Source organism: Melozone crissalis, unplaced genomic scaffold, assembly GCF_028551555.1.
Source record: "Melozone crissalis strain CALT ecotype California unplaced genomic scaffold, PUWL_Pcris_2 ptg000019l_1, whole genome shotgun sequence".
Taxonomy (NCBI): Eukaryota; Metazoa; Chordata; class Aves; order Passeriformes; family Passerellidae; genus Melozone; species Melozone crissalis.
The window spans coordinates 6,767,933-6,790,565 of NW_026535797.1; the positions used below are offsets into that span (position 1 = coordinate 6,767,933).

The window sequence follows — 22,633 nt, forward strand, 5'->3', positions numbered from 1 at the left end:
TAAATATCCAAAGCATCTTTACATCCAAAATGTTAAGCTCTTGATTAAACAAGCAGAACATACTTTAAAAGATAATTAAAGATGAGCTTCAGTGAAAATACTGGGTTTGTATTTGGGCCAAACTAAATCTTGGATGCAAACCCTCACTGTCTTTTTTTGTTTTAACATGTTCAGATCCAAAGTGGTTGGGCTCCAAGTCACTGTTACCAAATAACTCAAGTGTTGTACTTGTTGCAGGTAAGATTGATAAATGACAGCATCCCTGTTGTGAGACAGATTATACCAGATCTGCAAATTTTGACACAGAGTTAAAAACCTCTTCTTTTTCAGAAGTGTCAGTTTGGGGCATCCACATCTTTACTCAGCCAATGGAGTTCTTTTGTTTTTTTTCCTCCTGCTGCAGGCAATATTCACAATTTCAAAGTAAATGCTATAGTTTCTCTTTATCTCTGAAAACTGAGGGTTGGATATGTCAGGTAGGATCCACTAAAAAGCAATATCTAATATGCACTTCCATCTTGAAAAAAATAAGTCTTCCAGTGAGACATTTCTAAGATAGGAATAAAACCTTCCAAAATTCTTAGTTGCCATCCTTAAAAATAACTAGAGGTTGGGGGATGCATGTGTCATATTTTTTAGTAGGATAAGTGGATGCATTAATGCAAGAGAGCCAATGATTTTTTCCAGCTGACTAAATGCTGGTGGTTCACTGCAGCATTAACACAGCCTAAATATGATTGAGTCACCCAAACTGGAATTTTTTCCCACAAAATTCTGAGTGGGGGAATTTAGATTATAATAGTGAAATGTACTTGAGAGATTTGGAAATTAATATGGAGCCTCAATCAATGGATTCTCCCTCCTCTGGACAAGGAATGGGGTCACAGGAGACAAATTTGAACAAATCTCCCCAGGGCCCAGCTAGAAATAGGGTGAGCTCTTTCTGCCAGCTCTGGGAGTAGACTCACAGTGCAACCTGCCCCTAAAAAGGCAGAATTAAAACAAAAGTAGGAATTTAGACGGCATCAAAGGAAATCTCACCCGAAGCCCCAGTGTTTTTAAAGAGGTTTATACCTATAAAACGCAGAATTGCCTGATATTAAGGTAACACTGCTCTTGGCAGATTTCAGAATCAGAACTGGAAGCAGTACCAATCACTGTGTTTCCTTCTTTTTTTTGGGTTTTAACACATCTTCAGCATTGGAGCAGAGCAGCTGTTCCCTGTGCAGCATATCCTGTCTGAATTTGTAGATGCCTGAGGACAGTCAAAGGGAAAAGACACCCGCCAGCTGTCTGTCACAGTGCAACTTGCAGCAATCTTTGTGTTTAATAGCCTTCAATGGATTGTTTTTTCCTCATGAATTTACCTAATCACTTTCTAAATCCTGTTTCATGCAGCACCATGAGAATGATAATCTAATTTTGGTCTCTAAGAGATGTAATACAAAAACAATAGGAGGTCTAGGAAAGAATGAAATCATTTTGCCAACAGATATTACAAAAGAAGGCAACAATTGCACTCCAGTGATGAAGAAAATTACTAAAACCACTCATTACAAAACATCCTGCTTTGAAAAACAATCTATTTAGACTACTTTGCAGTTCTGAAAAAAAATAAAACCCACCCATCTGTAACTGCCTTTCCAAGACTGTGATGTGGATGTTTCTTTCCTTGGTTCCACAACATGAACTTTAAAGTGTGCAGCTTTGCCTGCTCCTGCTGCCTGGGGTTACAGAAAATGCTCCTAAAGCCCAGTGACCCTTGGATCAGGCAGGAGGGAGATGGATTGAGACAAATGTTCCCAAGGCACCCCCACTCCTTGCTTAGAACAGGACAATTGCCTCAAACATATCCCTTCTGTGAATTTATGTTACTTGCTCTGTATTATCAATTATGGAACTCTGCATATTTTGCAATCTTTGTGCACTATCATTGTTGAAATCTCCCACAAAGTGTTGAAATTAATTTTGAAGCTCTACACTTAGTGACTTGCTGCCAAAATGTAATAAATTGATTTACAAATGAAATACAGGTAAAATATCCCTTGTTTAAATACAGGTAAAATATCCCTTTAATAAACGATTTCCTAGTACTTTTAAAAAGATCAGTATAAATACAGGCCTTTTTATTTTGCATGTCTTGAGCCCCATTTAATAATTTCCAGCTATTCAAAGAGTAAACAATTGAGTACATTCTACACAGTTTTACCAAGCTCTGTGTAACCCAGGTGAAATTGGTGAGACTACATAAACCTTTCTATTCATCTAGACTTCCAGAAAGTGCAAATGAGACCTTCCAAATGGAAGCCAAAGTAAAATATGTTCTTAAAGGCCCTTTTCAGATAGCATTAAAATGAATCTTCAATTTCTCCTCTGTTGAAAGCGAAGGGAGAATGACCCATCTTGTTGTTCTTTGATCAGCATCGACTCCGATTTATTGACCAAATCAGCCACTTTATAGAACAGTGTGAATTAACTTCATGCATATTGCAAAATTCGAGCTCACGATAGGTTACAGAGGAAAACTCTAACCCCTCCTTTTGTTTTACAATACCTGTGGTTTGTTTATTGAAAACAGGAGCAGCGTTCTCACTGTGATATGAAAAGTTCTCAAAACCTCGATATCTGTTCCCAAAACAGCCAGAGAGCCCAAGGACAGAATGTTTTGCCTGTTATGGGAAGACTGTCTGAGAATCTTATTGTTTATAGGAAAGGTGTCTGAGAACCTAGTTATTTACAAAATCAAGCCTGGGAACTGAACCAGGCTCTCCACACTCCTCGACCTGACAAATTTAAATATCTTTTCCTTTTATTTCAATCCCATGTTATATAACATTTTTGCACAATGGTTTTGTATTCACGTTAACACATTTGCTATTTCCCTCCATTCTCCCACTCTCATTGAAAACTCTAAAACGCGCCTGACTCTTGCTTCAGAACGTGGCTTTTAAGATAACACAGCTCCTGTTGAAAATGTTCCCGGGGAAGGAGAAAAGCCATTACTGAGCTGAACATTTCAGAGGCTCTTAAGCTGCCATCAGGTGCACAGAATGTGCCAAATTCCCTATTCTGCTTGTCTAACAGGAGAAAATACTCAATTGAGACATCTGCAACATGACTTTTTTTTTTCATCCTCCTGCTGTTCCTCCTGACCCAAAAGCAAGGCTGCTGTTGCCTCTTTGAATAGATTAGTCCTTATCTGAAAAGCCATTTAGTTGCAAATCCCAAACCTTTCCATTATTCCCACGTTTGGCTGTGTTAGCCACGGTGAAGGCCCGTAACAGAGCAGCTCAAATGTTGGACTAATGACCTCTCTGGCATTTCTAAAGGAGAGCTCTGTTAAACACCCAGGCATTTCAACTTTCAGTCACAAGACCTATAAAAAATTCATACTCTGAATCTCTAGTTTCAAACCACAGCACTACATCATTAAGAGCTTTTCAATCCTCCCACCCCACACACTTTACGAAGGGGGATGGGGAAGAGAGCTTTTATCTTCTTGGCAATAATATTTCACATTTTCTTCTCCTCTTGTTTGCATTTTTAAGCAGTTCTGGAGGTTGGGGAAAAGAACAACCAACAATGTGAGCATGAGTTTTATTCTATTACAGTATAACATAATCAAAGAACTTTTAGCTAGGTATTTAGTGCAAAACAGTGTAAAAAACAAGCTTAATCATTAAAGTAACTTCTGTCCCAATTGTTGCTGCCTTTCAGAAATCATAAAACTTCTGAAATAGTGAATAGAAGAGACTACCCCTGACAAAAGGAAGCACCTGGAAAAACAGTGTACAGCTGTACATTCTCTAGCAGTATATACATCTTTGATCTGGCCGTTAAATGAGTTTGCTGGACTAAAATAACAGGAGCGTCTTTTGGATATATGTTTATATTTTCCAGTAAAAATATGGGTGTTTCCTATGACAATTCTGTAAGCCGAATTTGAATGGCTCTTCCAAGTTAACCTCTCAGAATGTTCAAAATTACTGTGCATGCTGTAGCCCTGCCTCATGTCACGTTTCTTCTTTGTCTCCTCGCTCACTGGTTTTGAAGCAGTGCTGTAATGTCCATCCTCCCTGTAGTGTCCAATGTCCCCAGTTGGATGGGCTGTCACTGGCAGTGCCTCCTGCACAGCCCACATCTGTCACCTCCCTGCAATGGTTCTAGCAGCCTGGGCTGTGAGATCCCTCCTCTGCTTTCCTCTGTGAGCTCATCGAAGCCAGTTTGTCCTAAAACAAACCTCTGTCCTTGGTTGTCCTACCCACAGGACAGCAGCGGCCTCACACACATCAGAGGCTGAAATGTCATGCAAAGCTCTCAGCTTTCTTTTCTTCATGCTCCTTTTCTCCACAGGCTTGGTAGGGCTTTTTTACCTCATGCACTCAATGACGACTTTTAAGCACAAGTAGATAGCTGGAGGAGACGGAAACAGATTTATATCTCATCACCAATAATAGCAGAGCTGGATAAAATGTCATCTAGGCAGGGTTTGGGGTTTTTTTTTAATGTGCTAAAAGTATCTCTCATCAGCAGGAAACACGGAGGTTTCTAGGAAGTCACACAACGCCCACGAAAACAGACTTTATGCCATCGCCCCTCTTCGGAGCAATTTCACCGAAGCAATCCCCACCCACCCGCCGATTTTTGAAGATGCTCAATGTCCTTTTTCTGTCACCGCCCCTCGGTGCTCCTCAGGCGACCAAGTGCCAGCGACACCGGTCACCTTCCCACGGGCGGCGCGTCCCCCTGCCCGCACGGCCACACGGGGCACGGCCACACACCGGGCACGGCCACACTGGGCACCGGGCACTGCCATACACCGGGCACCGCCACACCGGGCACGGCCACACACCGGGCACTGGGCACGGCCACACCGGGCACCGCCACATCGGGAGCGCGCCCGGAGCGGGTGTCGGGACTTGCCCGCGGAGCAAATCAGGGGAGCGCGCACCGGGGGCGGTCTCGGGAGCGCGCCCGGGCACAGGGTCTTGGGACGGTGCGCCGGGAGCGGGTACGAGGAGCGCGCCCCGGGAGAGGATTCCCCGGGAGCGCGCCCTGAGAACGGGGCTCGGGAGCGACTTTGGGGAGCGCGCCCTGGGAGAGGAGTCCCTGGAAGTGTTCCCAGGGAGCGCGCCCTGAGCACAAGTCTCGGGAGCGAGCTTGGGGAGCGCGCCCTGAGAACGGGTCTCGAGAACGAGCCTCGGGAGCGAGTTTGAGGAGGGCGTCCCGGGCCGGCTCTCGGGAGCGCGCGCCGCCCCTCACGGCCGCGGGTGACCCCTCCGCGCGCGCCCGCCCCGCTCCGCCCACGCAGCTCCCCCTCCCCTCGCGCACGCGCCCGCCGCGCCGTGACGCCACGGCGGCGCCCGGCGACATGACGTAACCCTCTGAGCCCGCCAATCGGAGCGCGAGGAGGGCGAAACTGGCGCCGCTGGTTGGCTGCCGCCGCCGCCCCGCCCCGCCCCGCGGCCGGCGGCGGGGGGGACCCGGATGAGGCGGCCCCTGGCGGCCGCGGCCGTTAAACGCCGGCGGGGCGCGGGCGCGACCCCCGCGATGGCGGCGGCGCGGTGAGGGCGGCGCGCCCGGGGCAGCGCGGAGGCCCGAGGATGCCGCTGCTCTACGTGATCCTGCTCTCGGCGCTGGCCGGCTGCTGCCTCACGCTCCTGGTGCAGCTCCTGCTCGTCTACAGGAGGAAGCCCGAGCCCCCCGGGGCGGACGGAGCCTACTGCGGCATCGTCTACTCCCGCGTGGCGGCCGAGTACGGCCTCAGGGAATACCTGCAGGGCGCGGAGCTGGCCGGCGGCCCGGTGTCCGCGGAGCCAGCCCCCAGCCCGGCCCCGGCCTCCGCGCCCGCCGCCGCCCCGGGCCCCGATCCCGGCCCCAAGCAGCAGCACCAGCACCAGCAGCCGCCGCAGCAGCAGCAGCCGGAGCCCCCTCCAGCCCCCTCCTCCCGCGAGGAGACGTGCCACTTCCTCAATGCCATCTTCCTCTTCCTCTTCAGGGAGCTCAGGGACACTGCCCTGGTCAGGGACTGGGTCATCAAGAAGATCAAGGTGGAGTTCGAGGAGCTGCTCCAGGCCAAGATGACAGGGAAGGTGCTGGAGGGGCTCAGCCTCAGGGAGGTGTCTCTCGGCGATGTCCTGCCTGTCTTCAAGTCCGTGAAGCTGATCCGGCCGGTGGCCTGCAATGAGGAGGGCTGTCCCGAGGAGCTGGCCTTTGAGGTAGACCTGGAATACAATGGTGGCTTCCACCTGGCCATCGATGCTGACCTGGTGTTCGGCAAGTCGGCCTACCTGTTCGTGAAGATCTCCCGGGTGATGGGGAGGCTGAAGCTGGTCTTCACACGCCTGCCCTTCACTCACTGGTCCTTCTCTTTTATGGACGACCCCGTGATTGTCTTTGAGGTGAAGTCTCAGTTTGAAGGGAGGCCCATGCCTCAGCTCACTTCCATCATAGTGAACCAGTTCAAGAAAGTGATTAAGCGCAAGCACACCTTACCCAATTATAAAATCAGGTGAGTTGGCCTGCGTCCTCAGCGTTATTTGGCTGCTGAGCAGATGAGTTGCTGTTTTGCTCTTAATGGGTGCTTAGCACGGTGCATTGCTTGTCTGCTAGTAGGAGCTTTCCTGAAAGGAAGGATCATTTTCCATTTATGACAGGTGAAGAAGCCTTGCACAGTGGGGTTGTTCCATGCCCTCATCTGGGTGTAACTAAGTGGCAGAATCAATACGTGTGAAAAGTTTGGGGGTCTTGTCAGGTGTGTGACGATAGGACCACGATGTCCCTCTTTGGAGGATGGCTCCATGGAGAGTGTGTGCATTTGGGGTGTCCTCCCAAGCTCCTGCCCTTGGTGTGAGCCACCAGGGCAAGGCTTGTGGCTGCTGCTTACCTCTAGAGGTGAGGTGGTTGTTGCTTAATGTAAGAAAGGGTAGAGTTCACTGTCTAAGGAATATTTTTGAGATCCCATGATAAAGGCAGTCTGCTTCTTTTCTGGTCTGCTGAATTCCCTCAGTAAATTTTGGACGAAGTCTGAAAGTTGATAAGAGAACTATCACCACTGCTGTGGTAACTAAACCTGCTGGGTTTCTGGGTTTTTTTTTTTTTTTTTTTTTTTTTTTTTTTTGTATTGTAGTAGTTTTCCTTTACAAATGCACACACTGCAGCACAGACTGCATTATATAGTGAATATAATGAAATATGCCCTGATACTTCTGTAGCAGAAGTGGCAACAGACGTGTTCGCTTTGTTTCTATCCCCTGATACTGATACTGAACGTCTTACCCCTGCTCAGGTACGGTACTGTGTTTCCTTTCTGTTGTGTCTCACCACTCTCAGGGCACCACGTTTCCCTTCTCTTTTGTTTGTTCTTTTGAGCTTTTGTTATGCGTTAAGTAAGGATTTTAGGTTTGTTTACAACATTCTTCTGCAATAAGCCTTTTCCTTGAAATTCATGAGAGATGAGTAACTGACAATGCCTGTTTGAGTTTTGAAGTGCAATTAGCTTTGTAGTGGTGTAATTTCTGAAGACTTTTCAGCTGCTTCCCCTGCAATTGAATGTGTAAGTGCTCTCATGAAAGTGGATTTTTAAAATATCCAAGATTTGGATAGCCCTGACAGAGCAATAAGTTTTTTTGAGTAATGTAGTGATTCTTTCAAGTTTTGAGGTGCTGAACTCTCCAGAGGAGAGCAATCCCTGGCCAGCAGGGAGGCTGTCACGGCAGGTTTGCCTCCATTCTGTTGCTGTTTTGGAAAGGGTGAAGCTGCAAAGTGGAGAGGTTGGGATTGCACAGTCGTGGTGCAGAGTCAGCGCTCCCAGCACACCCAGACAGAACAAATGAACTTTGCACTCCAGACAAGTTTTTGGGGTTCCTGTGCAACCTGTGATGGGTGATGTGCTCCCTCCCCTCCAGCAGATGAGGACAGACATCTTCACTTTGCCTCTGAGATATACAGAGGACAGTGAGGTGTTCTCATCATTTAGTTGGAGACAGTCAATTTTCCACGTGTTTCTCAAATTTTCTGCCCCCATGAAGAATGAATGAGGCACGTGTGATGAGGGACTGGAGGGGCAAATAAAGAGAGAAGCAGAGTGCAGAGCCTGAAACAGGAATGAGAAGTGTGATGATAGAAGGTAACTGACACTCAGAATGATATATGAAGCATAAATAATTCTAAAACTAAGAAGAATTAACAGTTAACTTAAAATGTTCTCTGTGGTTGAAGGAGTTGAGAATCTCTGAATGCTTCAGAGGAAAAAGCAATATCATAGCTGATTTTCCCACTGGGTAGTGGGCTGGTAGCCTGCTGTGCTCAGTGCAAGTGTCCAACCCTGCTTGGTGCTTTTGACTTTTACATTTTATCCCATGCACTGAAGGTATCATTCCAATCCCCCTGTTGTGAAGGGGACTTCAAGGCTCAATGCACGTGAATGGAATTGTCCTCAGGGAGGAAGTTTGGCTCCTTGGTGTCCCAGCTGTCCATACCACGGCATTTACAGCTTCAGGTGGGAGCCTTGGGCTGTCCACAGGGGCCCAAGGTTTTGTGGAACTCAGACTAAAACTACAAATTCTTGCTCAGTGTGTCCAGGCTGGGTTTGGGCAGGTGAATCCCCACTCTTGGTAACAGCTGAGCAGTCACAGTGCACTCTTATGGGTGCCACAGCTGAGAGTTCAGGTGTCACTGAAAGCTGGTTTGGAAAATCAAGCCCCTTGCTGATAAGATGCAAAATTGGGGCTTTAAATTGTAAGATTACATTGGATTTGGGATTATGGTATGATAATATATTTCTTAGCAAAGAATATCCAGGAGAAAGTCAGAAGTTTCACGGCTGCTTAATAACCTCTTACCTTACCTGAAGCTGAAAAGTTTCTCATCTACGTGAAATGTGATTATTCTCTCCTATTTTTTCCCTACTGCCCACATGTCCTTAAGTACATAATATTTGCTTCAATGTGTAGTTCAAAACCTTTTTGATGTCTCCCTGCTCTTGCTCAAGTAACTTTGTAAATAAAACTTTGGATAACAGCGATTGCAACTTTGTAAACAAAGGTGAGGAATTCTCTCTTTATCTGGCCAAAAGAGGCGCTTTGCTACTCTGTTGGCTTCCACATTGACGATCACAAAAGAGTTTATCTTGCTTCAAGGTGTTAATTAGCAAAAAAAAAATATGCCATTTTCTTTGTCTTTTGTATTAGGCAACTTCTAGAGGTTATTACTGCGTGGTGAATTGCATACAAAGAGAACTTTTGCCAGTAGTTGATTTTGAACATGTTATAACTAAGTTTGTGTTACACATCCTGGCCTCCTCTGTTATTTAGTTACAAAACACTTTTATTTTAAAAATATATATTCATATATGTACTGTCTGTTACTACAGCCAAATTACTACTCAAGTACTTTGTATTCTTTCCAGTTAGGCACAAAATTTATGCAGCACAGCAGCGATGAGTATTTTGTATCATCCATTTCTACAGGCTTTGTGTGATCTGCAGAACTGTACCTTGAAAGCAGGAAAAGGTATCTTGCATTCCTGCTGCACTCCTCAGAGTCTAGGGAGAGGCAGTGAAGCCTAGTTTTAGTGCATTTAAAGTTTGTCTAGCATTTTATGCACATTTTTCTCCATAAAAGCAATTGTCTACCAATTGAAAAAGAAGGGTTGTGCTTTATGTCTAAACTAATAAGTAGTAATTTGTGTTTTACTCTAATAGCATGTAATCACTTTTCTCTGTCCCTTTAATAAATGTGTTTGTGTCTGGCCAAACCCCCTGTTCTGTAGCTGCTCTGCTATTGAATGGGAATTGCTGTCTTGTGTAGTAGATTTGAGGAAATCCCTGGATGTAAGGCTGTGGGTAAAATCCAGTGAATGTAGGCTAGGTTTGTTTTTTTGGGGTTTTTTTTCGGTCGTAATTGATAAAGGACTTATGCAACTCTGTTGATAATAGCAATAGTTAAATGTTTGTATTTAATGTTAATGTATTTGCTGCTTTATTATAGAAATGCAAGCAGCTTTTTCTGCAAACATTTTGGTATGTCAGAGCAGTGTCTTGTTCAGATGTGGGGAAAACCTAATACAACCTTGTTTTCATGTAGATTTCTTTTGATAGACCAGGGCAATGAATGCTATCAGCACAAAGTGGAGTTTATCTTGTAACCTGAGTCCAGCTTTTGGTTTGTCATTGTGTGCACTCCAACAGTTCTTTAGTGCTGTGGACACTGTTCATGTTGGTTTTAACTTTATCATGTCCCTGTAACAGTGGCTATTAAGGTGGCTAATAGGATTTAGAGGCACAGAGTAGGGACTGTTTCAGGGTCTGGCTCCTTGCTTGATGGTGCTGCTGCAGTAGTCCAGGGTTCATCTGTGTTAGCTCCCTAATGAGCTCTACCTTGCTCATTAACCTTTTATTAAGTTGCTTATGGTGACAGCCTTGCTGTGCCCTCTCTCACCTCTGCTTATCAGTACACTGATTATGCTGTGGCCAGCATGTTCTTAATACTTGGGTGTATTTTTGCTGGTTTGCACAGCTCTTGATCTTGCTTTTAGATTTTGGAGAGGTTTGGGTGTCAGGTTGTTTCTAGGCAATAAAAATACACTTTGCCGTGACAAAGATCCAAAGCCTGTTGTGTATATGTAAAAGGCTTCTTCTGCCAGAATTTCACTTCCTGCTGTTTCTTAAGCAATGATGTAAAAAACCTGACAGTTGTTGTTTTTTTTCTTGAATTAAACATCTCACAAGTTCATCCATTCTAGGCAGACCAGGTGTTGGTTAAGCAATAGGTCAGTTCTGTGTATTTTAGGAATGTTGGGATCATATTCCAATATAGGAACACTTTGTTTCTTGGTCTGTTACATTAAAAAACCCAACTATTTTGTATTGATGCTAGGCTGCTTTGAGAAAATCTGTTTGCTTTGTTTTAATGCATGCTACCACTGAGGGGAATAACTTTCTTTTCTTTGTAAGTATTCTCATAAAGCATTGCTTCTACCATCTCTGTGTTGGGTGTTTAGAGGACCTCCTCTGGCCACTGTCAACATGAATTGTCCTTAGAACTGATCATTTGCAATATATTTAGACATGTTAAATAGTTTTATGCTTTATTTGGAAGCTGAGGTTATATTGAATTTCTCTAGGAAGAACAATTAAACAAGCCTATTTTTATTTACCATTATAGAATGCAATTTGAGAGTTACATAGTAGTTTCTTATTTTTGGCAAAACTTAAGCCTAGAAGTAATTTAAATAGATATTGATTTGAAATGTGTTTTACAATAGAAATTACTTCATAATGAGGAAATTGAGGTATTGGAAAAAGTATAAAATCAAAAAAAAAGCATGTATTATTCATATGATGAGGCAGGAGTACAGAAATAATCAGATTTTGGGACTGTGATCATGTCTTTGCTTCAGAGACCTTTCTCTGTAGCTGCTGCAAAGGGAGGGTTTTTCTTTTTGAGTGGATTTCCACAGCAGTTGATAGGAATCTCTCACTACTTAAATCTGTAAGACACCCCTGTTTGAAGTTCTCATTCCTGCTGCTGCTGATGGGAAAGAAGACTGGTTTGTTTGTGGTTCTGTTTATTGGGGTTTTTAATGCTATGCCTGTTTTAGGTACAAAAATAATCTACTGTACAAAAGCATTAAAACCCCTGCAGGACTTGAGTCCTTTTCTGCTCTGCAAAAATTGATGGTAAAGCAGCACTGTGATTTTCAGATGTCCCAGAGACACTGCCCTGAATGATGGCAGCACGGACTGTTCTGCTCATGGCAAAGTGGAGATAATTTCACTCAGTGGATCTGTCTCTAGTCAGAGTTCCATGCTTGGAAGATCATCTTAATAATGGACAGGCAGCTTTGCTTTGTCTTACAGGAATTGGATAAGTGGGTCTGTAGGCAACCTGACACACAATGAACACAACCAAACCTCAGAACAGCAAATAAATGTTAAAAAAATGTTTCCTTTTTTTTTTTTCCCCCAAGGGTGCTGCATGTAGAAGGAAGATTTTGGTACTGCAGAGTTTTTACTCTTTTTTTTTTTTTTTGGGAGGGCTCCATCTCAGGCTTACATAATTTTTGGAGGGTCACTAAATACAAGTTTCTTCAGAGTGTATGAAATTATGTGGTACAATGGCTGTATGTAAATCTTATGTAGCTAGCACTTCATGAGTTTTCCCTCTGGAAAGATTGAATTCTGAAAGAATGCCAGTTTGAAACTTGTTCATGGTAAAGTCAGAAGTAATGAGTGCCCAGCTACATACCAGGCATTTCTCAGCACACAGGTGGCATTCTTTGCAGCTTAAGAGTGAGCCTTTTTCTGTGGTTAGTCAACAAATCCTGCATTTTCTATTCTTACCTACAAGGGTGAGGAACTAACACATGACTTGAGATGGGTTAGTGAAAAAACTGGGAGACAGAGGTGTGGGGCAAAGAGAAAATCTCAGTTGGAGAGAGTGATGGATGAAGGTACAGGATAAAGGAACACATTTTGGTCATTAGCATCTGCCTTTGCTGCAGATGGAAATCCAATAAGATAATTGGTCTGACATGAAAACAGGACCTCCTTCAGCTTTTCTTCCTTATTTTCATGTACAGTATGTAAACCACTGTACAATAATAATGTAAAGAAAATTACCTCATTTAATCCTTTGCTGGTTTGTGTTAGAAGTCACTTGATCTTAGTCCTGCAGTGAACTTTCATGTGGATAGTGAATAAAGACTGAAAAATCTGCTGAGATTTATTTATTTAGTATTTGATGGTGTTTTGCATGCACCAGCATTGAGACCACATTTCTGTTCATCTGGACTCTGCCCTTGAACTGATCATGCTGCTCAGTGAGCACAAATATGGATCTTTTTATTCAGTTGTCCTCATTTGTGTTGCTTTCAATACATTTAAATAAATATTAACTAAGCAGTAGTAGTGTTTATTTTTTTAAGGGTAACTTATTTCAAAATGTAGATCATATAGGAGTTAATCACTTCACTGAGCTGTGGGCACCTAAGAAATGTGAGGATGGTAAGAAATGTGAGGATGGTAAGAAATGTGTGGATTCTAAGAAATGTGTGGATGGTAAGAAATGTGTGGACAGTTTCTGAGCCTGTCTGCTGGAGCAGGGAGATGTGCTCAAGCTCTGGAATTTGGCTGTTCTGAGCCACCTTCTACAGGCTGTATTATGATTTTTAGACTCTGTAATAGACAGTATGATTAGTGTCCCTCACTTGTCACGTGTAACTGAGCACTGGGTTTTCCTGAAGGAGATTAATTCAAGGAAAAGGACACAGATTTTACCTGTGAAGATCTGTAGCTAATACAGCTCTCAGTAGTTCATTGGGTGTAAAAATATAGGAGGCTTTTTTGTCAAACCTATTTATATCTATTAAATGCATGAAACAGTTAATCTTTTATTCAAATGGCACTTGATGAGAAAGCTCTTTAAAGCAGCCTGGGTGAGGACCCTGGGTTTTAGTGGGGTAGAGCAGAGCAGTGCTGGTGAAGCTCAGCCTCAAGCTGCTGCATTCACTGTTGCAGCTGATCCTTCCATGTTGTGGCTTTCTGTGGGAAACTGCTGATTCTGCATTCCTGCAGGGATGGCCTAAAGTCACCCAGTGTGCTCCTGTGTTTGCACTTCATGTTCACACTTGTTTGATTTGAAACTGTTGCAACATTTGGGTATTCTTGATATTATTTTTTTTTTTAGAGTATAGTAAAAGACTTTAAATATAACACTTCTAGGATTAATAAGCTTTATTTTCTTAACTGAGTATGGAGAGGAATTAGCAACCCACATAGGTAGGTTCCATTAATAGATAATTTGTGTCACCCCAGTCTGTTAAAATCCCTGAATTGTGGAACTACAGAAAACTTTGTGTGGTGGTCTCAAACCATCTTTCACCAGAAAACAAGCAATGATCCAATGTGATGATGAAGATTCCTACACCTGCCCAAAGCCATTTGGGTCCATCTGATTCCCTAAGCACACCCTACCTTGTGGAGCCCTGCCTGAGTTCAGTCCCCTCAGGACGTTCCTGCAGGACCCAGCTGGGGGCTGGCAGGGTTCTGGACCTGTCTGTGGCCAAACACAGCTCTGCAAACTGCCAGGAGATGCTGGGTGGAGCAGAGAATAAAAGAAAGAGGGGGAAAACCTTAAGTTTTATGAGGTAAAAAACCCACAGAAATTATGTTCAACCCTGAGCTGGGCTCTGGAGAGCTGCCTGGTTTGATTTTTTTTTTTTTTTTCCCTACTAACTGCTCTAAATCATTTTAACCTTAAAGCTACTGGGTACAACTTCCCTTCATAACATCTAAATTCTGCTGTTTGGTGCTGCTGAGCTCAGCAGAACGGGCTGTGAGCAGCAGTGTCCCCTCCATTAAAGCTCTTCCATGAGGAATTCTGCTACACCAGCACAGTTCACCCATTTTTGAAGGCTTCCCACATGCCATAAAACTCTGTCTGAAATAGAGTGTATTACAGTGATCAGCCACTGATAATTAATCAGACTGTTACACACACTCAAAGGCAGTAATTAATTGCCAGATATGATGAGCATAAAATTAAATTAGGATAATCACTTGGGAATTAATTTTTTGGCAGTTTTTTTGTTGCTCTGGCTGAAAAACTTACAGGGACACTTTGAGATGTAAATTCAAAATCATTATTTCTTACTTTCTGTCTTTTAGAAATTATCTGATGATATCTGATGGAAATCAACACTCACATACTTTGTTCCTGACTCTCTTTACTGAGACTAATGCTAAGCAGGATATTTTCCTGCATCAGTGTCAATGGCAACATTGCTATGAAAAATGCTCATTCAGAAGGAAATGTGTACAAATATTAAAATTCACTTTTGTAATGGCATTAAGTACAAGATTGTAGTGTTTGCCAGTGAAATGAAGAAATACTGGCAGTAACTACTACCTCATGGGTGGGTAAAATGCTTTAAATTAATTCTTAATTTTGTGAATAATTCTTAAACCTGTGAAAAATATCCTGTCACAAGTTTTATGTGTAGTATCTTAAAGGTAACCCATTGAGTAGTAAAAAATTAAAATGGACTTTTTAATGGAGGTCACTTCTGTAATAAATGGTTTAAACCATGATTAAACCATTATTCCTGTTTGCCTGAGCTCAAATAGGAAGAGTAGAAATGCAAGGTCCCAGTTTGGTGGTGACATGGCACCAGGGTTCCTGGTGGTGTTTGGATCACCTCTGAATGATCTGGCTTGGTGAATAGTTCCTAAGGAATTAACCAGGGGAAATTACTCCAAAAACTTTAACAGTTGTGTGGGTTTTTGTTGGTTTGGTGTTTTTTTAAAGAATAACCATATACTTGCTAACAAAACTTGATGCAATGTGTTAAAAGAAACAAAACAAGCCTGATGTTTCCAAGCAAAGAGTGAATTAGAAAGGGAGGTGGGGTGGGAACAGCAGTGTTAGGCAGTGGTATTGTTCTAAAACAATTCAAAACTCAGATGGTTTTTTCTATTCCTCTGTTCCTCTGAATGAAGGGCAAATTAGAGAAAGTATCCAAATTCATCATTTGAGCAGCTGCTTCTATCAAATGTAATCACAAGTTGTAATGTGCCATGGGTGCTGCAGGATTTGGAAAGTTCAGGAATCCTTCCTGTTAATTAACCTGCCAAACCCTCCCTGTGTTTGATTGTCATCAGTGGTGCCACAGGTCACGTCCAGGCTGAGCTGCTGTGGTACTTGATCCTGTGTACCCTGTGGCTCTAGAAATAAACTGCTGTGACTTGCCTGGGGTGCTGGCTTTGCCTGGGGACAGCTGGCAGGTGCATGGCCATGGTGTGTCCCTGGGTCCCTTTGTGCCCTCCCCAGCCCTGCAGTCCCTGAGCTCTGCCAGCCAGCTGCAGGGTGAGCTGGGAGTCAGCTCAGCTCTGAAAATGCTCCTGCTGAGCCTGAGCTCTCAGGCTGTGAATTGGAGCATCTTCTGTCTTGTCAGAAGTGACTTGATAAATGTAGATTGAGGAGAAGCTTCTGCAGTTTGAGCATTTCTAGAACTAACTGGAGGAGTGAGGATAAACCTTGGGAAGCTCTTGCCTAGAATTCACAGCAGATAAAAATATTTTTTCACTTTTGGTTTACAGCTGTCAGGGACTGCTTTCAGCAGTGAGACATTGTTTTCTGGCTCAGCAGCCTGAGAGATTTTATGTCACTTTATTTCACATGGGTATAGGCTAGGGTTTAGAGCAGAGGATTAAAACTCTTCAGCTCAATGAGAGAGTGATGTTCAGAGCTCAGACCTCTCATAGAACATCCTCATCTTTTTTGCTGTAACCAGGATTGCAGACAGGTGATGTTTGTAGACTCGAGACTTCCTTATGGGAGAGCAGTCTGCTGAAGTGAGCAAAAGCAAATGTTTGCCTTAGTCACTGGGACCAACCTCTAAACCAGCTGGCTGAAGGCAGAGCTTTGGGCTGGCTTGGGTTTTATTTGCTTTTTTTTATGTGTGTGCTTTTTATTTTTTGTTATTTTTTTCCTGCTGCTGTTTTCCTTGAATGCCTAAAAGCTGGTTGCTAAACCACACCTACTTCTCTTTCAGCTCTACGTGAACATAAGCACATTCTGTATTTTCTGTCCCATTTGGAGCAATGCCACAACAATTCAGGCTTTTTGGTTAGACAGGGAAAATTTGTCTTCATCCTGTCAGAATTACAGCAGGATTTTCATTCCTTAATTTGAATCAACAGAACTTGGAAACAGGGACCAGACATTGATTACATTGAGTTAATAAAGCTGTTTCAATATTTTTGCAATTTAGAATTTGGGAAGTGTTCCTGAAATACAAAAGAATATGCACATGGTCAAGTTGATCTGGTTTGTGGTGATTAGAAAGAAATTTTGGTTAGATTTTTTTTTTTTTACCTGTGGCTATTCTAATGCAGGCAGCAAAACCATATCATGAGGACTGTCCATGTTGTGTTTGCAATTTCTGTCATATAAGCAAGAAAAAAATCTATGATCTTTTTTGAATAAGCTACTAGACTGTTTACATTTCTTCTTTTGTTTGTTCTTGGGAAGTCAAGAACAAATTGAAGTTTGGGAAGTGTCTTGTCTCAAATGTATGATTCAAGATATACCTCAGAATTACTGAGAAGAAAGAAAACTATTTTAAGAATCTGGAAATGTGTGAAGTTTCTTTGAAGAAAAAAAAAAGACTAGTAAAATCTTTTTTTTTTTCTTTTGAGGTCTTGGTTTAAAAAAGAAGGGACTGTTCATCTATTGAGACCTTGTGTGTGTGAGCCTCCTACATGTGTGTGGCAGAATATCCTGTAAGACAGTGGGTGGATTACTAGGTCTGATTTGCTCTTTACCATAAAACTTCCTAGAAAATAAGCACCATCTTATTGCAGTGGTTTTTTTCAGGCTGCTTGTAAGCCAGATTTTCATGGATGTGAGTAAAGCTGAAATAAGTCTTATTTGTTATAGAAATCTACCTTAAATTGAATTGTTCAATCCCTGAGTGTAAATACTGATAGAGTTCAGCAGCAGCATTATTCCTTGAGAAATTAATGAAAGCTGGAGTAAAATCTATAACAAAATCTGTAGAGAAACCATTACTGCTACTATTTTTTTGTTCAAAATAAAGATAAACCTCATTCTTAAATCTTCAGTGTGAAGAATGATATAAGCTGTTTACATTATAATACCTGGCAAGTGTAAATGTTAGCTGATAAGCACTTCTAAAATCTTATTAAGGTGATCATGTAATTTTAGGAGTGGATTGTAATATTTTAGAATTTTTGTAGAAGTAGAACTTCATCTTGAATTACATGCAGTGTAAGAATAGAGGACTTCTTTATATCTTAAAATATCTGCTTCCAATCCCTCTTTGAAGTTTACATGCTTTACTAGTGCCTGACTTGTGTTTCTGTGACTCAGGTGAAAAACACAATCTAAAAATTACTCAATTCTTAGAGTCATTTTTAGATTGTATTTTGTTGCATAAGTCTGTTGCATAATTAGTTGAACATTTTGATTAATCCCCAAACTGAGAATAAATCCAGCAGTTATTCTTTCAACAGTACTTTAGATAAAATAAGCTTCACATACAGTAGCACTTGCAAAATTGAAATCTAAATACAGTCTCTCTTTAGATTGTGATAGAATTTTGCTTAACATTCAAGATGAAAATAAAGACTTGCAATGCATTCAGAGTTGCTTTATGCTGAAGATGTTTGCATTTTTGGTTGGTTGATTCTTCTGAGGTTTAAAATCTTTTTTGCTCTTTATTAAAATTCAAATGTTCAGTTAGTGTAACTTCAAAATTCCCAAACCTGAAAATGTTTTCTCTTTATGTCAATAGAGTAGTGCTGGGATTCATATCATTCAAGTGTTTAATGTGGTCTGAAACTGATATTCAGTAATTTTAAATACTGTTTTAGATACCAAACTTCCTTTTTAAAACAGAGAATAAGTTAAAACTTCTCCTATAACTTATTTTAGAAAAATATTTTCACTTTTTAGCAAAAGCTCTACAAAATCCCATCTTCTCATGCCCATGGCAAGGAAACCATAAGACTTTCTACTTCTCCAAGTAGAAGATGGAATACTGACAACTTTTGAATTTTGTTTCTGGCTCTGTTTAGCTCTGAACAATTGTTGGTTTTTTTACTGTGATTCTGGATATTCTTAACTGAAGCAATGAGCAGACACAGAAGCATATGGTTATCATACCAGATAAATCATTTTTTTTTATTTCTCAATAGATTTCCTCATGCAAGTAAAAATATCATTAAATAGGTACTGAGTGAGCAGTTCATTTGGGGATTAGATTAATTAAACTAAGGTATAAAAGACTTTTGTCCTCTTTTCTGTTAAAAGTTAAAGGACACAAAACCATCACAGAATGGTGAATTTAAATTAAAGGGAATGTAGGTCAGACATCTTTAAAATGAAATCCCCAGATCCAGACTTGTTCCAAGTGGATGAGTTCTGCCTCCAAGAGCTGCCAGCTGCAAGGGAGAATTCTGCCGTTCTGGGGCTGGAAGCGCTCCAAGGGAAGGGAAGGGAAGAAGCTTCGTGTGCTTGGGGTTTTTCTGGATACACTTTTGATGTAGACTTGGGGGGAGGTGCTGCTGAGAGGGAATGAGTCACTGAAGAGGGAATGAGCCCCTGAAGTGACTCTGAAGTCTGGCATGGAGGGAGTGCAGAAGTCCTTCACGCCAAGGAGACACTGCCTGCAGTGCCTGGAAACATTTTTGCTGTGCTTCGTGTATGGAAGAGCTTAGTGTTGTGCTATTTTAGTGTCTACCTTTAATCCTATGTATTAATTCAGTAACTTTATCTTCATTACCTTCAGTATAATCATCTGACTAATTCCTCCTGTGAAGTAGCAATTTTTGCTGTTTGTATCTTGCAATATTTGTTAAGAAACACTCACTGTGCTACAGCTTCTTTTAAATATTATTTCTGTAGAGTTGGAATTTTTTCATTTGCTTAAATATCACATGATTGATGAGTATTCCTCTTCATATTAATACTAAGTTTTAGCTAGCTTTTTCTTAAGAGTGTGCTGTCTGAATTTCAGACCTTTGGACAAATGAGTTTGTGGAAGGACTCTGATAATTTAAAAAGTTGAAAAGGCTTGATAAGCATTTCAAATGAAGCACTTTCAAAGCCTTTCTGCAGAGGGAGCATCCATTGCTGGCCTGCTGCAGTCCTGCCATCACAAGGAGAGGGATGATGGCTTGGTGGGAAGGTGTGCCCTGCTTTTAAAAGGTGGGCAAGTGTGGGGGTCAGGTATATATGGGAGAATATCTGTCCAATTGTGTCAGGAACCCACACATTAGTGAGGAAACCGTGGGCCGCGGCAATTACACCCAGATATGGACAACACTGGGCAAACCAGACCAGTGAAGAGCCTTTTTTTATTTTCAGCACATCAGTCTCAGGACATTGTTAGACAATGGAGACAGGATGTTAACAGCTGGCTGATGCACAGGGAATGCCAGGGAGGTGGAATATTACAGAATGACATAAAAGCATCTCAGTCTAGATTTCAGCCAGTCATACATAGAACAACACATATTGACAAGCATTCTATCCAATCTTATAAAACACACGTAATGGTAGTTAAAACAAAGACTGGTTCGTAAGAGACAAAGAACAGAGCTCTATTCATGCTAACCTTCTAAAGATATACATTAAATAACCTTGTTGCCATGCATAAGCCAATTCTACAGAGGCCTATTGTTATTTGTCATGTATGCTCTACTGCTTAGGAAACTTTTCTGCTGTATTTGCAATGCTAACAAAACTTCAGTCTGAGGCCTATACTTTTTTAACCATTTCCTTAAAACCCTCTAACTTTATGGATTCCAGCAGGGAAGTTCCCAGGCTTTTCCTGCCATGGGGAGAAAGGTGGGAGAGCTGTGATGCCTTGGGAGCATGGATTTCCTGTGGGTGGTTTCACAACACGAGGGGATGGGCCCACCCTGGTACCAGCAGTCCCCATCTGGGTCTGTGTTAGCTCACCAACTCCCAGTGGGAAAGTCTTTCCAATAAATAATGTTGTTTTCTGCTTAAATATTCTGACACCTATTCAATTCCCTGGTTTGTAATTGAAATCTACAGGAAGTAGTAATTTGTCAAATGTTTAATTTTGGAAATGCACGAACTCTGTAAATTAAATAGGTAAGTGCTGTGATATAAATTTGGAAGGCTCCAGAGCAGCACTAAAACATTAAAAATGCATTTAATGTGAGATATTTAGCTCTTTGTGCGTTGCTAGTGCCAATGGAAATAGGTGATGTGTTCCTTTTTTTTTGCTAATGATTTTGCAAATTAGTTGTGATAAGAATGTGAACAGAAGTGCTTCTTGGAAATGAAACATGATGTTGAGACTGCCTTTTAGTCCTGTATTTGTAGAAAATTTCAGTAGTACTGCACAAAGTCCCCCAAACACTGCTAAGTGTTTTATATATTCACGTATATAACTATATTGGTATTTTAGAATTAATTCCTCTTTAATTCATTGTTGTATAAATTTTTAAAAGGATTTTGAGAATAGAAATCAAAATTACAATAAACATAGTCTTAATCTAGCAAGGAAAATAGCTTTTCCTGGGGATTGTTTCATTATTCTGTGCTGCAGCAAAGGCTTGCAGTGTGTGTTGTACCAACATTTGTTCTGAAGTCACTTGAGGATGATGCTTTTAGTTTGAATGTGTAGGTGGATATGTCTGCATCCTTACTGGAATGTTTCAGTGTTATTTTGCTTTCCTGTTCTTACTTTTAGGATTTAAAATAGGTTTGTCCAAGTTTGTGTTCTTGTAGATGTCCTGCAGGATGTGTGAATACATCATCCTGTGAAAGACCTTCAAAATGCCAACACTCTTAGGCATGGTATTTGCAGAAATTGGGAGAGCTAATGGTAACCTACTGAATCCTCTTCCTTTGCCTTTTTTCCCTGCCAGAAATCTTGTTTCAGTAAGTCACTGAAGCTCAGAATGGTTGTTGTTAGGTTGATGCTCCCATGGAAAACTATCTTTATGTTAGATTTGGGAGAAGGACTACTGGCAGTTGCTGCTACTGACTGAAAAGCAGTTTATTAGTGCTTAAAAATCCTCAAACCTGCAAGTACCTACTCACTCAAAACTTATTATTGTTTTCCAGTGTGCTTGCCTAACTCATCCTTTTCTGCCTGACAAAATCCAAGCTAAGTCTGTCTTTTGAGGGGATAAAATCATTCCTAACAAGAACAGGGTGCCTTTGCTTGTACTTGAAGTGAGAAACGTGGGGTGGGTCTGGGTGGGGAGGTGATCAGGCCCTGAACTGGGATGAAGTTTTGCAGAATTGAAACAGTGGGGTCACCTTGGTGGTTTTTTCCCTACCATTATGATGTTTGCTATTACTTTAGTGATTCAAGACCTATAAGGGAGGATTATGAATAAACTACCAGAGCAGTCAGTACTTGAACAAGGCATATTTTGAGTTAGTTATTTTTGTTATACTCATAAACCTAAACCATGGCCAGAGTGATCGAATAGCCTCATATTTTTCATGCACAAGACCTTTAAAAAAAATTATTTAAAAGTGAGTATTTTTATGTGACATATTTCAAAACGGTTTTCTTTATGAAGGAGTTAATGAGGGAGAAACTTGGAACCAAATTAAAGTTAGAAGTTGAATTGGATTTCAGGAGAATAGCTGGAGTGTTGAGTTGTGTTTATTGACAGAGAGAACAAAAGAAATTACTTTCTCATGGCTCTGTACGAGGCTGTTGCTCGCACAGAACCGAAGTGTCTGGAATCAGAGCATGCAGCTCCCTCCCAAAGTGTGTGCTGACAGTTAAAGGATGCTTAATTATTTATTGGAGTTTCTGAAACTCTTCAGTTCAGCTCCGTGTGACTGTTTCCTGAATATATTGTGATCTCCGAATGTGACAAGCAGATGCCTCTGATGGTTGAGCAAGCAGTGCTTATGAAAGAAAGAGTTCTTTCTCATGGAATGGCAGAGCCATCCTGCAGCCTCTGCTGCTCCTTTCCTGCTCTTTGTGACTCTCCACACAAATACTTGCTGGGAGGCTGCAGCAGTGACAGAGGATGGAAACCAAGGCACAAGGCAGTGCTGGGAGATGGGAGCAATAAATAAAGACAGAAAGAAGGAATAGCCCTCT

General features: G+C 41.8%; 1 protein-coding gene across 1 annotated transcript in view; it reads left to right on the plus strand.

The window, feature by feature from the left end:
* Window positions 1-5,567: 5,567 nt before the first annotated feature.
* PDZD8 (PDZ domain containing 8) overlaps window positions 5,568-22,633 on the plus strand; it is a 53,318-nt gene continuing 36,252 nt past the window's right edge. Inside the window, exon 1 of the mRNA XM_054277215.1 lies at window positions 5,568-6,511. Within this exon, the coding sequence (XP_054133190.1) occupies window positions 5,604-6,511 (908 nt within the window). The 5' untranslated portion in view covers window positions 5,568-5,603. The remainder of the gene's footprint in view (window positions 6,512-22,633) is intronic.